General features: G+C 36.3%; 1 protein-coding gene across 2 annotated transcripts in view; it reads right to left on the bottom strand.

Annotated features, from left to right (window-relative positions):
• Window positions 1-1,595: 1,595 nt before the first annotated feature.
• LOC127419951 (voltage-dependent L-type calcium channel subunit beta-3-like) overlaps window positions 1,596-15,554 on the bottom strand; it is a 63,811-nt gene continuing 49,852 nt past the window's right edge. For both annotated transcript variants that reach the window (XM_051661807.1, XM_051661808.1), the window contains exon 14: window positions 1,596-9,943. In XM_051661807.1, the coding sequence (XP_051517767.1) occupies window positions 9,575-9,943 (369 nt within the window). In that variant the 3' untranslated portion in view covers window positions 1,596-9,574. The remainder of the gene's footprint in view (window positions 9,944-15,554) is intronic.

Genomic DNA, 15,554 nt, shown 5'->3' with positions numbered 1-15,554 from the left:
TACTCCTTCCTGGTCTTTTTATGCATGACTCATCCATGCGCATTATTCCAGAGAAATGTAACGAATTGCTCCGTCTGATTTTCAACTTTCAGTCTTTAAGTTGATGTCATATAGGCTGGGCAATGGGGAAAATGTTAAGCAATAGCCAAAAAGATTTAAAGGGGTCGTGATATGCCTTTTTTATTTTAAAATGTTCCTTGAGGTTCACTTATCATATTAGTAAAGTGTTTTGCACAAAGTCATATATTGGTAAAACATGATAATTTTCCACCCTCATTCTGACACCTCTGTCAGAAATGCTCTATTTTAGTGCTGCTTCTCCTTTAACCTCCTGAGACCTGAGCATGACTGCTTTGTGCAATTTCCATTCCCCTTTTTGATTTGTTAGTAGCCCCTAAGAAACATGAATTTTTATTATTATTTTTAGACCAAATAGTTTTCCTAAAAATTGATGTCCATATATATAGACAGTGGGACTATGTGATAATGCACAGTGAATATAGGATTTTTAAGGAAAATGAGCCTATAGTCCACATACGTGGTCACTGTTTTCAACAGCGTGCCATTTCGCGATAAATCGATGACATTTTAAAAATGGCATATTGGATAAAACTAGAGACTACTGTTTTGACTCAAACAGGTTGTAATATAAAAACTTTACAAACGAGTTTTCTTGACAGATGTAGTTTTGTTGCCATTTCTCCCAAGAGTTCTGCGCCATGTTGTTTGTCACATGACTCAGTGAGTCAAAAGTTTAATCCTTAAATCACAGCCTAGAGTCTCCTAAACTAAGATCAGTTGGTTTAAATGAAATTAAAATATGTATAGCCCATAGCGAATCTAAAACGTAATGTCCCACGCATGTGGATGCGGGGTCTCAGGAGGTTAAGAATTGACAGTCAGTGCCCACTGTTATGATTGGCTCTCTGCTCTTGACTGCTCTCTCCTCATCATCTCACTGCTCAACACTACTAGGCGGGCTACAGAAGTGATTAAAGGTAAAGTAGGCGTTGATATGTTGTTGTGGAGGTGATCAGATGCAAATGTCTACCACAGTGTGACATCTCAATGTGGAGGAAGTAGAGAACGAGTCATTCTGGCAGCTTGGTTTCAACAAATGCTATTTTTGCAGTGAGGAGGAAGTTTTGAGTTCTGAAACTTACAGTTTGTTTTTATAGTACAATGAACTCTTATATGTTAAAAGATCAAGGAAAGTTTGATTCCTCATGTCATGACCCCTGTTTTAGGCTATGTTGTAGGTAATGCAGCCTTTACAAAATCATATAATGACATAAAATAGTTAACAGTAATTTAATCCCAGTTAATGTTATAAAGGCTGCTTCACTGCATTGCTTAACTGCACCGATAACAAATAATGGCCGAGGTCTCGACAATTGCATGAAGGTATCGGATTAGTGGTCACTGTTATTCTAATTCAGCATAACAATAACTGAAAAAGATCTGGAAGACTTCAGATAACATTTTGTCGATTGATAGCAAACCTTAATAGTGCACTGCTTCAGTAAAGCAACTTCTTTCAGTAAACGAAAACAAAAATGTGTGCTTGTAATACAAAACATGCACAAGTCTTGGGCATACGTAAAAAAATAAATAAAACAAAACTGTAGCCATAAAAATGCGAGCAAAGATCAAACACGACTGAAGTGTTAAAAGTACATAAAATGTTTTTTTTATTATTTTTTTTATTCTTATTATTATAACTAGTGGCATTTTATTTAAATAGAAAGCATATACAGCATCAGGCAGGATTTTAGTTTTCATGTTTTCTTGTCAGAAAGATGAAGGGGTGAAAGAGAGTGTACCTACGTCACGCCTGAGGACCAATTCACTGTCCATTGGGATTATTCTTGTACCTAGTGCATTTATTGCATTACAAAGCAGACATCAAAACAGAAAAATATAGTGCAATATCTTTTTCTCTACTTACCCAGAAGTGTTAATGTTCTAAGGCGATTTCTTTCCATGTTTGTATTGCATACAGAATAGAAGACAAAGGACTCATACCCATTGTAAAAACTGTGCTTCTTATACCTCAGAAAGCAAGAAAAAAGTTTATGGTTGCTGTATTGGTCCGCGAAAAAACAATGTGATGCCATAACAGAAAAATAAATAAAAATGTAGCATTTACATTGGCATGTATTAACACATGCAAAACGTTTTTAGTTTTTGCTTTAACAGGACCTAATTTAGCATATTGTCAATACCTTTTTTACATTTTGCATTTTACATATCATCTCTTTTCTAAATTTGATCTCAAAGGAATATTCCAGGTTAAATACAAGTTAAGCTCTATCCATTGCACCTGAGGTATGCTGTCACTTTCTACAGAAAATAATTTTGATTCATACCTCAGTTTGTAAAAAAAAAAAAAAAAAAAAACGTGTTGACAGAAATGTATTTACAATAGAAGTCTATGGGGCAAGGTTGCCCCATAGACTTCTATTATAAGTGCAGCATTGTCAATGCATTTTTTTGTTTGTTGTTGTGGATAGGGCTTAACAGTACAAGTAGCTTGTAGAGTGCACTTTCACTCTTTTTGGTGAGAAGTCCTATTTTGAAATCATAGTTGTATAATTGTTGGTCCTGATAAATGATATTTAATGCATTGATGAAGTAGAGGCCATGTCCAAAAGTTATCAAAAATAAAAACAGAACAATGGAGGTACTGAAGCCCACGAGTTTGTAAAAGGAGCTTTTCAAAGAAAATTATTTGTTCGACAGGAGCCCCTTGTCTGTCCTCAGTATAAAAGAGGGTGAATAGTCTTACTAACTAGAATAATACCTACAAACAACAAGAAGAATCAATGCAATACTAAAGTATATCAGAAACAATCGAAAGTAACAATCAGATCATGCAACACTTGCATAGAATTATTTTTTCAGTCATGCTTTGATTTTCTTTGTCTTTTTTGTTTTTAAATATAGAACAATAGATTAAAGTGAAACATGTCGATAGCAAATAAAGATGCAGTACACTAAAAGAGAGGACAGGTCAAGGAATTTTTTCACATGGACTTGCTACCCTTCCACACCCCAGAACATGTCAGTTTCTCTTTATGCTCTAAATGGTAAGCTTTTGCTTTAAGATCAATGCACTAAACACAATGTCCAATTTTACGACACACAATCTACATCAATTTAAACTTGTGTGAGAAAGGCAAGAGCTGGGAAGATACAGTCACTTGTCTAATGACCTGGGTTGTTAACAAGCAATCGCGTGATTTCGGATATAGACTCAAACTCTACGCAAATGCTTCTAGCTATGCAAACTCAATTACATACGTCATTGTAGTAAGAACGCAATTCATAATGCAACTCAAGTGTTTTCACAAGCATTCTCAATGTTGCCACAAGGGGTGCTATAAGCAGGTATTAACATAAACTCTTCTTCTACAGCTGCTGTCATGGCGTAGCAACAGTTCAAAGAGACCCTTGCAAAACAAGTTAGTTATAGTAAGTCAAACAGTCAACATGTTTATAGCTAGCTGCCTGAATAATAACATATCCGGTCCAAAGTACGTGATAATGTAGAACGTTTTTTAAAACACTCCATTTTCGGTAGAGAAAAATGCCATTCTAGGGTAGATGAAAACATAAACGTAGCAAAATGAATGCATTTTTAAATGAAAACCTATTAGTGTGGATGTGGCCTCTATCGCCACCTTGAGTACTGAGGTTTGTTAATGCCATAATAACGCAAGAACACACATCAAGTATGTACAACCAGATTGCACTGGCAATGTGTTTGCCAAGCATCCATGTCTGTGTTTGCGTATTTGCGTAAAGTAAGTTTTATCATGAATGCTTTACCAACACATTGCAATTGCACGGTCCCCTTGAACACACGTTGCTGTGGCGGTAACAAATCTCAGCGGGTGATAGAGTTACCTTAAAATGTTTGTGACATTAAAACGCATGTCTTATAATTCAAGTAGCTAGCTAGCTAGCTAGCTATAAACATTTGTTTACAGTCAACAGTTTAAATTTAACTAACTCAATCAGCAAGCTTCTCTTAAAATTGTTACTCCAACATGACTAGGGTTGCCACTCGTCCCGTAAAATACAGGATTGTCTCGTATTTAAAGATAAAATGATGCGTCCCATATCGAATCAATACATGATGTGATTTTTCCCGTATTTAAGCTGGTCAGATGGCGTCAAGGTGAAATTGTTCCAGATCACTAATTTAACATTGATATTAGGGAAAATTTGCCTATGGTGGGTAAGGGACCATCTGAAAAGTCCACACATTGTGCTAAAATGTGCTAATACTGTGGAGGGTGTGGTAAGGGACCATCTGAAAAGTCCACAAATGGTGCTAAAACTATGGATTTTTTTCTATATAAATGTTCATTAAAATCAAACAATGTATGAATACAATCTCTGAGTCATAAAGACAAGTACAGGAGAAGGAAAAAATAAACAAATAAAATAAAATAAATAAAAATGATTAAAAAATATAAATACTTATAAACCAACCAAAATGTATACATAAATAAGATAAAGACAAATAATCGAAAAAATTGAAATATATTTTTATCATGTAAAAGATGTACTTTTTTTTTCAAGTCATGGGTCAGGAGAGTTCTCATTTTAGCATATAAGAAAGGATATACCATTTTTATTAATAACGCATATTAACTCAATGCATTTATTGCTAAAACTGTGGAGGGATGTTTCCCTTATTTTACAACTTCAAAGTGGCAACCCTAAACATGACAGTAATGGCCATAGAAGAGGAATTTACGCTAATGCTCACTATATCATCCTTTGCAGTAATGCTGAGAATGTAACACGCGTTGCATTATGAATAACATAGTGACACATTTCGTAATGCTATGACGCACAAAATCAAGTTTTTGAAGCAAGATGTGTTGGCATTCACATATTTGTGTAGAATATGTTTTGGGCCTTATGCCGCATTTACGTCATGTCGGAATTACTTTAGGCTAATTATTTTCCTCGAAGCTGTTCACATTCTCGGATCTTATTCGTTTCTATGGCAACACTCATAACTCTATATGTTCTTGGAAAATGTTTAAAAAACAAAGAAATCGCTCCAGGTGACAAAGGCATAGTAAAATGGCATATCAAACTGAAATATGTTCACTAACTTTAACTATTGAGGCCGCAGCCATATTGGTTCTTTTTACTAGAGGTAGACCGATATATCGGTTTTACAGATTAATCAGTGCCGATGGTTGCTTTTTGGAGCTATCGGTTATCGGCAAAAATCTGTCGATAGTTGTCAATTGTTTTTTCATCATTTAGTAATTTAGTCCCCAGTGTGTTTCTGGCTTGTTCATACTGAAAAGTCCCTCGTTATGTAACAAATCTTCATTTTTTTCTGGTTATTATTGGGATTTTGGTTGAACAAAAAACTGCGTCTGGAATTTTATTCATTTTTGACTCTTTGTCTTTGCCCAGCATAATAAAGAAAGAATAAGAATTTTAGATTTAAGAATTAAGATTACATTCTATAAATCAATTTGAAAAACTATCGGCCGATTAATCGGTTATCGGCCTTTCCCACCACCTTAGTTGTCATAATCGGCAAAATCCAAATCGGCCAACTGTCAAGTCGGAGCTTTCACAGAATTCCGAGTTTACAATTTGTAATTACGTGTTCTACGGAGACGTGAATGCTTTTTACAAGTTGGAATCTTGTAATTACTGTAATTTTGACATGAAATGAATGCAATGTAATGTAGTGGCCACTAGTAGGTGCTGTTTCTCCAGTTTGGATTTCAGTGTATGGTAAAGGTATTCACATAAATAACTTTCCTGCATTAAGTTGTAAAATTGACATAAACACTACAGCTGTGATATGTTGTCCTAATACAACACTGGCCACACTGATGGCTCATTCTTCAGATTTTGGTCTATAAGAAAAGCCATAACAATCTAAAATTAGGGATGATGTTTCTAAAAGTGCATTCTGGGAGTGTATAGATCCAATACAATCAACGCAACACAATTCATTGAGGGACCGTCAATATGGCACAATACCTCCGGTGGTGTTAAGGCATGCAACTATACATTCACTCAAGTCTCTGTGCATGTTTTTAAGGAACTGTGTAGTCTATGTGATATAAGTACATGTCCTATATATAAACACTGCATTAAATCGAAAAGTTCTTAAGAAAAATAAGGATTTCTCTTGTTGGATGGCAACTGACCAATGTACTGAAATCTAGAGGCCACGACAACAAATTATTTAAAAGTTAATTAGTTAGAGGGTCCAAATCAAGAACTACAGCGCTACATGAAAGTGTACTGCAACTTTATGTGACTACATAACCGTACAACAACTGACCTTACATATATTTCAATGCGTCTCACATCATCAAACTCTGAGTGAGAGCAATCTTGACTTTGACAACATAGCAACATGTCTTAAAAACACATTACAGATCCATAATTACAAGGTAAATTAACTTTCTAAAGAATTATATCCAGGATCTGGTCAATTTCCATTCAATTTATATACACTTATTATTCTTAGATGTGTTACTGTTATCCTGTTGCAGATTTAAAACTTTAAACAAAAAGATGAGTAGATTTTTCAACCCTACTATACTTAAAAGTTTTCAAAAGGTCCTGTACCAACCCTAATGTGCAAATAGTCCTAAATAGCTGTATTCGAGACATGCAGTGGTAAAGATATACATGTAAATTTTAAGGCCAGTTTGAATGGTTCTACATTGGATAAACCTTAGCCTAAGCTGCTAAAGGTAACATCCAAGTCTAGAAGTCATGGTAATGACTAAACGGAGAAACGTCTTGGATTTGGTCAGAACGCAACCTTGTTGACATATGCTAATGTAATCACCAAGCAGGTAATTAAACTAGCCAGTGTTGAATGTGTTGCCAAAGCAAGGTGTGACGCTATGTGTTTTTAAGTAGCCCATGGTAGACACCACTTTAGACATCCTCAGAGAGAGAAGAGTGGTGGGAAAGGGAGGAAGAAGGAAGATAGCTAGTTTCTTTAAGACACATTCTTCTCGATATAGACTTTTGAGGCAAATTGGTTCACTCGGCGGTCATCTTGGCAATGCCCCCCATCAGCTATTTTCTAGACATGCAAGTACAGCTCCTATCTACTTGAATGGGGAAAGACCAAAGTCTCCAAAACTGTTTCCCAAACGTACAAATCAGCAAAAAAAAAAAAAGTGGACAACATTGGTATCAAGTTTGCTTCTTTAGCTCAAATCAGGCGGAACAAACCTGTATTTTTCAGCTTGGTCAGGTAATGTGCATGCGTGTTCCAGAGCAAAATGACTGGCCGATGCCTTAGCCAATGAAAGTCGGGACTTCCTTATACAGCTGGCATTAGTAAGCATTGCAATTTCTCCTATTCATTTTTCTACAAGTGGTAAATCTCTACCTCCTCAAACTGTCTCTGGCAAAGGTCAACCAACAGATTACTTGGAAGTGTGTAAAATAGATGAACCTCGACCAACTTTCCATGCATACCCATAAACAGATGCATTCATCTACCTGAATCATTCGGTCAAGTAACAACTGGACCATCCCATTTCCCAAAATGGACACAAAAAACCTGGCGTGCTACAAGCATTAAAAAGCCTACACTGTATATATGGACACTTATATGTTATAAAATATCTTTAGTTTTCTCTTATTTTAATATCTCAGCAATAAAAACAGATAATCCCGCTGAAAAAGTGTGTGAAGGTTGTAGCTTTTGGAACGTGGCAGCTGATTTCCTGGGTTGGGAGGGTTACTTTTGAAATGTATTCCACTACAGTTTACAGAATACATGCTGTTAAGTGTAATTTGTAACGTATTCTGTTAGATTACTCAAGGTCAGTAATGAAATCTAAATACTTCGGATTACTTTTTCAGCACAGATATTTTTCACTCGTTTTGACTATAAACAAGTGAAAAAAATGCCAGTACTGTAATACTAATTACACTAAAATTGAAAATACATTCTCTGCAACAAACCTAAATATCTTATGCAGTGATGCTCCTAAAACAAGATAAAGTACATTTATCATGTTTCAAGGATTTTTTGATATTTTCCTGTAACAATAAAAAAAAAAGAATTAAAAAAAAATAATTGTGATCAAACATGGATTTTCTTGATAGAAAAAATATAATCGTGCCTATCCAGTAATCCAATAATTTTTGAATGTAACTGTATTCTGATGAACAACTATTTAAATTGTAACTGTAGTGGAATACAGTTACTTATTTTTTGTGTTTTAAATACGTAATCCCGTTACATGTATTCTGTTACTCCCCAACCCTGCTGATTTCTAGCTGGTCATTAGCAGGTCCAAGCTGGATTAGGTGGTTAACCATCTTGAACCAGCAAAAAACAGCTACCAGGTTCCAAAAAACAGCTTGACCACCTTAAGCTAGTATGACCTGCAAGGAGGTCAAAGTCATCTCAGTGCAGTCGCCACCAGCTTGCATAATCATGGACCAAATATCAGTGGTCATCATGTTCCAAAAAATAGCTACCACCCATAAGGTGGTTTTAGCAAGATTTTTCATAAAGAAACACTGTCCTATTTAGGCTTCCTCTCTATGGTCTGTTTTTCATCACATGCTATTAGCATTACAAAATGCTATATGCTAAGATTCAAAAGGATGATCAACCGCTTCTTTTCTTACTAGAACTGGAATGTATCTTAAGTGCAAACCCAGACTACAGACCGAATAAGCAGTTGCACTCCACAAAAGCAGAGCATAACCCTGTGTGCCCTGAATTCCCTTTCTAGATACGTGGTGCTTCTGCAAGTGGCAATGTGTGCTACATCTGGATGTGACAAAAAAGTGACTGCTCATGTCAGTTGCCTGAATTATTAAAGTTGTCCAGAGGACATCCAATGAACAAATGATAATGATACAAATACACAAGAACTCCTGTCAGGCTTGAGCCAAAAAATCAGAATGATATATTCACATTTAAAAGCACGCTAGCAAAAAATAAGTCTTTAAAGTAAGATGCAACAAAATGCTACAATATCTTTCTTTGTGACTACCATTCCATGCTATAAAAGTGCTTTTCCTTATCCCGTAATACCTTCTGTGCTCATTAGGTTTAAGGAGAGGGTAAAATCAAGCTCCTCCCTGCTGAAAAAATGCTTAAACTAGTCTAAGATGGTTTGCTGGTCTTAGCTGGTTTACACTGGTCTCCAAGTCTGACCAGCTCAGAAGTGCCCCAAACCCTCCTAAAACCAGCAAACAGACCAGCTAAGATCAGAAAACCATCTTAAGTTGTTTTTTAAATAATATTTGACTCAGGTAAGGGTTTTCCTCCAGAGGAAGCTCAAATGTTGTTTCGATATAAACCTGCATTTGGTCTTTAAGGAGAAAAGCTGCCCTGCTTTTTAAAGGCAAATGTAGTACAATCTCTCAAACAATAATGACCACATAAGCTTATAAAACAAAATAATCTATTCTTCAACCATGGTTAGTTTCATCCACACACTGTGTGGTTCCTAGTTCCTCACCAATCCCATCAACCCATTACCCCAATTCACGACCCAACCCTCTTCTCCTAACTCGTACAGGCGGGTGCTCAGTAGTTGTCTCTCGGCCAGGCGCGTGTACGCTGTTGATTGTTGCGTTGGTTGTGTCCATCTTGCGAGTCTCGCTTTTGAAGGAGACGGTCCTCTGACTCATGCCCATTAGCGCTGTGGATGCTTGCGGGGTGGTTACGGTTGGGCGGGTACATGTCCCGGTACATATGGGAGTGGCTGTGGGGTTCGTATTCATCCTCCTCTTCCTCCTCTTCTTCCTCGTCCTCGGGGGGTTGCAGGGATCTAGAACCCCCTCGGCAGAGGGAGCGGGAGTCACTGGCCTCGTCGGAGGGCATGAGGCTGTCCTGCTCACCCTGCTCCTCCTCCTCCACCCCCACTCCACCCCCGGCGGGTAACAGCTGCTGGTTCTGAGATAGAAAGAGAGAGATAACAACTCTAAACCATATTGAGGTCACACGTTTCCTCTGTTTGTTTGTTTGTTTTCACTCCAAAGAAAAATGAGTAATTTAGAAGACAGCGAGACCCATATACACACAGTAAACACAAATATATAAAACACATAATGGGAGTGGAGAATAGGAGTTTTTGGAGACAGTTATGCCTCAACGAGGACATTAGGAAATTTAAAGTGCCTGGTTTCTATGGCTTTGTTCACACTGCACACAAATCCGATTGGTGATTTATATAAAATTTGTTATGCATTACACTTTGCTACACATTTTCCTCTGGAGCAAAAATATTCTGTTAGTTTTAGAAACAAGGATGGTGCATTAAAAGGGAAGTTAGATGGGTTGTCACATTCACAAAGCATCAGTCTGTGTGATCAGATACAGCCCCTTTTCCAGAGCCAAGGCTTTACAATCTACAGATTACTTGATAATGCAGGAAAACAGGCAGTGGTATCTGCTTTGTGAAATAATCATATGGACGTCATGAGGTTGTACAGTGTTAACATCAGTCAGCAAGGTGCATAATAAGAGCATTTTGAGATGACAGAATATGCAGCAAAAATGCAAACTAAAAAAAAGTGCACAGGGTCAGAAAAAGGTGTAGTGTAATGGGATAGAAATGATAGAATTTAAAAAGGCCTTTTCAAATGGAAAGTTTACACTGCCATATGGGAGTTCAAATCATTTGACTGAAATGGACGGATAAAGCATGTATTGTATATTTAGTTCAGTTCGAACATCTGTGATTTAAACTCTATAGTACAGTATTTCCAACATGTTTTCAAATGATATATTTTGATTAATTTAATCATGAATGTAATTAATCTCAAAAGAGGTGCATTGCATAGGGCTCAACAATAAGAATGTGAGAGAGTTTGTTTGAACGACCACCTGCAAACTTTAACGTTTGGTTTTCTGTGAGGCATTAAACACTGTTGTTGCAAATTCTACAGATTTAAAGGGGTCATGACATGAGGAATCAAATTTTCATTGATCTTTTGACATATAAGAGGTCATTGTACTATAAAACTTACTGTTTCAGAACTGAAAACGTCCTCCTTAATAGAAAAAGAGCATTTATTTAAACCAAGCTGCAAAAACGGCTCATTTGGAATTCGTGGAAATTGTGACATCACAAGGACCAAATACATCTGCATATGCAATGCCTATTTTTCCATCATTGCACCCTCGGCCCCGCCCACTGGTGCTCAGTCAATCACACAGTTGAAGAGAAGAGAGATGGGGCCTATCATGGGAGATTCATCCAAAGTGGACCCTGAAGAACTACAGAGAGGTCCCATGAAGGAATGAGGCGTGGTCTGAAGGGATTCAACCTCCTGGCACTTCTCATGTGCATATCTGGGTTTAAATGTTTTTCTATATAAATATTCACAGACAGACGTTCGGCTTTGACCGAATGATACATATCTCGGGCTGCTTATAAAAGACGTGGTGTCAAGTTACAACTCTGAAGAAGAGAAGCTCCCTGTCATTTAGCTGCTGCCTCGCATTCTTTCGCCTATTTGCGCTATTTTTAGTTGTTGGTGTATGAAAACATGATGGAATGATACTGGAAACTGGATGTGGATGTGTCTTTAGCGTATTTTAGAGTCGATTATATGTTCGGCTCATATCATACTAGTCATTATACGATTCAAGCTTTGCAAAGGAACTGTTATTGAAGGGGGCAGTTAAAACACTTGGACACGATCGCAAAAACCATGAGTAAACAGTTTCATTCATGAATATTTGATATGCCATGACTGTGTGACAGTTTATGGTGCTGACATCCTGTTTACACCGGGTGCATTCATTGACGCGACGCAACGGCTTGAGGCGGTCTACACCGGGCGTATCAACACTAAATTTCTAAACCGTTTATTTGTGTTGTTGGCAGTAGTAGCGTTTACTGTTTACTGTTGGCACAATGCGATTTCATAGTTTTATAATGTTGATGAGCTGGTTCATTTTCTTCTGACTGAATTTCAAAAATGGCTCTATTCGATGGGCTGCATGATGTTAGCAAATTATAACAGTGGGCGTTTACTTTGAAGTTTTAAGGAGTCGCTAAGGCCAAAACCGAGCGTTTCAGACAGAGGGCCAAAAACAGTCTATATTACTAAATTATGACTGTTTTAATGCAAAATAACTTTGCAATAACTTTAATAAAAATTATCAGTGGACCTCATGGAAGACAATAAAACTATAAAAAAAAAAAAAAAGAGCATTTCATGACCCCTTTAAACTTGTCACCAAGATAATATTATCTATCTGGCTGACATAGATAAGGTTTTGTCAAAATTGTGAGAATGACTTGTGACATTGAGAAATTTTGAAGCATTAGTAAGAATGGTTTTAAAATTATAAACCAATCAGTAAAGTTTTGCGTCACATGTCATCATTCTGTTTTGCATCACATGTCATAAATGTGCTCTATAAATAAAGGTTGACTTGACTTGACTTGATTGTCCAGCAAAAGTGTGTTTATGAATGCCTGTCATTACATTAAGGGTAACATTATAGCTGCATAATTTCCACCAATTTTGGAAGATTTTATTTTTTTTCCTTCTGAAATTCAATGAATAATATACATTGTATACAAATGTATACATATATTTTCTTGAACATTAAAATTCATTGATAAAATAAAATGTATCAGATTTGTGGTGAGGCCAGTGAAAATGTTGGCAGGGCAAATAAAAATCTGAACAACAGGCCTGAACGGGCCAGCAGAAAAAAATCCTTATTGCTGAGCCCTGATTTAAGCATACCTTTACATCTTTACAAACCTGACCTACACCTTTATAAACATGACCTATACCTTTGTAAACAAGACCTACACCTGTAGATACACGACCTAGTGTATCTACCTTTAGAAACACAACCTAAACATTTACATGACCTACACATTTACAAACTTGACCTACACCTTTATAAACATGACTTATACCTTTATAAACAAGACCTACACCTGTAAATACACGACCCACATCTTTAGAAACACGACCGAAACATTTACATGGCCTACACCTTTACAAACACGACCTAAGCCTTTAAAAACATGACCTACACTTTCAGAAACACGACCTACACGTTTACATGGCCTACACCTTTACAAACATGATCTATACCTTTATAAACATGACCTATACCTTTATAAACATGACTTACGCCTTTAAAAACATGACCTATGCCTTTAAAAACATGACCTAAACCTTTACAAACATGACCTAAACCTTTACAAACATGATCTATACCTTTATAAGCATGATCTATACCTTTATAAACATGACCTACGCCTTTAAAAACATGACCTACGCCTTTAAAAACATGACCTAAACCTTTAGAAACACGAATTATACCTTTATAAACATGACCTACCTCTTTAAAAACCTGACCTACACCTTTACAAACATGATCTATACCTTTATAAGCATGACGTATACCTTTATAAACATGACGTATACCTTTATAAACATGACGTATACCTTTATAAAAATGACCTACGCCTTTAAAAACATGACCTACGCCTTTAAAAACACGACCTAAACCTTTAGAAACACGAATTATACCTTTATAAACATGACCTACCTCTTTAAAAACCTGACCTACACCTTTACAAACATGATCTATACCTTTATAAACATGACCTATACCTTTACAAACATGACCTACACCTTTACAAACATGATCTATACCTTTATAAACATGACCTATACCTTTACAAACATGACCTACACCTTTATAAACATGACCTATACCTTTAAAAAAACACGACCTACGCCTTTAAAAACATAACCTTCGACTTTACAAACATGACCTACACCTTTAGAAACACGACCTACACCTTTATAAACATGACCTACACCTTTATAAACATGGCCTATGCCTTTACAAACATGACCTACACCTTTAGAAACACGACCTACACCTTTATAAACATGACCTACACCTTTATAAACATGGCCTATGCCTTTACAAACATGATCAATACCTTTTGGTAAAACAAACGAAACCTTTATAAACATGGCCTACACCTTTACAAACATGAACTACACCTTTACAAACATGACCTTCACCTTTAGAGACATGTCCTACACCTTTAAAAACATGACCTATGCCTTTAAAAACATGACCTACAGCTTTACAAATTTACACATTTAAAAACATGACCTACGCCTTTAAAAACATAACCTTCGACTTTACAAACATGACCTACACCTTTACATGACCTACACCTTTATAAACATGGCCTATGCCTTTATCAACATGACCTACACCTTTACAATCATGACCTACGCCTTTAAAAACATTACCTACGCCTTTACAAATACGACCTAAACCTTTAGAAGCATGACCTATACCTTTATAAACATGACCTACACCTTTAGAAACACGACCTACACTTTAATAAACATGACCTTCACCTTTATAAACATGGCCTTTGCCTTTACAAACATGACCTACACCTTTACAAACTCTACCTACACCTTTATAAGCATGACCTACGCCTTTAAAAACCTGACCTACACCTTTACAAACATGACATATACCTTTATAGATATGGCCTACTAGGGCTGGTCGATATGTAAAAATTATTTTATCGATAATTGCCTTACAAAATATCACAATATACGTTTATATCGTCAACTCCCCTACCGAGGGTCAATTAATTTTTTTGCTTTATTGATTTTGCTTTAAAAATGTTATTCATTTATTGAAACATGAAAAACATAAACAAAAGACATTTCTAAATCCAAATTGCACTTTAAACTAAACTAAAAAAGCAATAAAATAATGAATTGATCAAAAAATCTTATTTAACCACCTCCCCAAATCCAAACATTTACCATCTCTAACAGCCCCATTTGCCATCACGCAAGAATCCGTCAACGACACCAGGTGGAAAATTACTAATAGCCAACAGATTAAGAACTAAAGACAATCATAAATGTAAAGACAATAATCATAATAAATAAGCATAATAAATTCCCTTGTGTTCCCAAAATAATGCTGCCAAATGTGTGTTCTCATCAAATTTGTGTTTGTATTGCATTTTGGTAATAGTTAATGATGCCTAAAGAAAATAAAATAGAACTCAATTTTAGGTTCAAGGTGAACGTGTCTTGTATTACAATTGTCTTGTATCTTTAATACAATACACAATGCATGCTTACCGCATGGAAATAAAGCGAACTAAACTCACAGCACCTCCTGAGATGATCGGAGATAATTTGCTGCATTCTCTTAGACAACATTATTCTTGCAAACAGTTTTCAAATGAATGAAACAGAGAAAAAAAAGAGTGAAAACTCTTTACATGCGTTTGTTCCACAAGACAGGTTTGCGCTGCACGCCGACATGCATGTGTTCCACATGACAGGCTCGTGCTGCACGCCTCTGAACAAACAGCAACTCAGACACAAGCATTGACTTGTGACATTCATTTCTTTTGTCTGTTCTTAGAAATATAATAAAGTGTGTTTCTTCAAGAACATGTCTTTGTGACTAATAGCATTTCTTGCCATGTATCATTCTGAGACATCTTACAGGTCGCCCATCTGTTGCG

Source organism: Myxocyprinus asiaticus, chromosome 29 (genome assembly GCF_019703515.2).
Source record: "Myxocyprinus asiaticus isolate MX2 ecotype Aquarium Trade chromosome 29, UBuf_Myxa_2, whole genome shotgun sequence".
NCBI classification, from domain to species: Eukaryota; Metazoa; Chordata; class Actinopteri; order Cypriniformes; family Catostomidae; genus Myxocyprinus; species Myxocyprinus asiaticus.
Note: the sequence above shows the minus strand (reverse complement) of the source record. Positions and strands in the feature narration are given on the sequence as shown.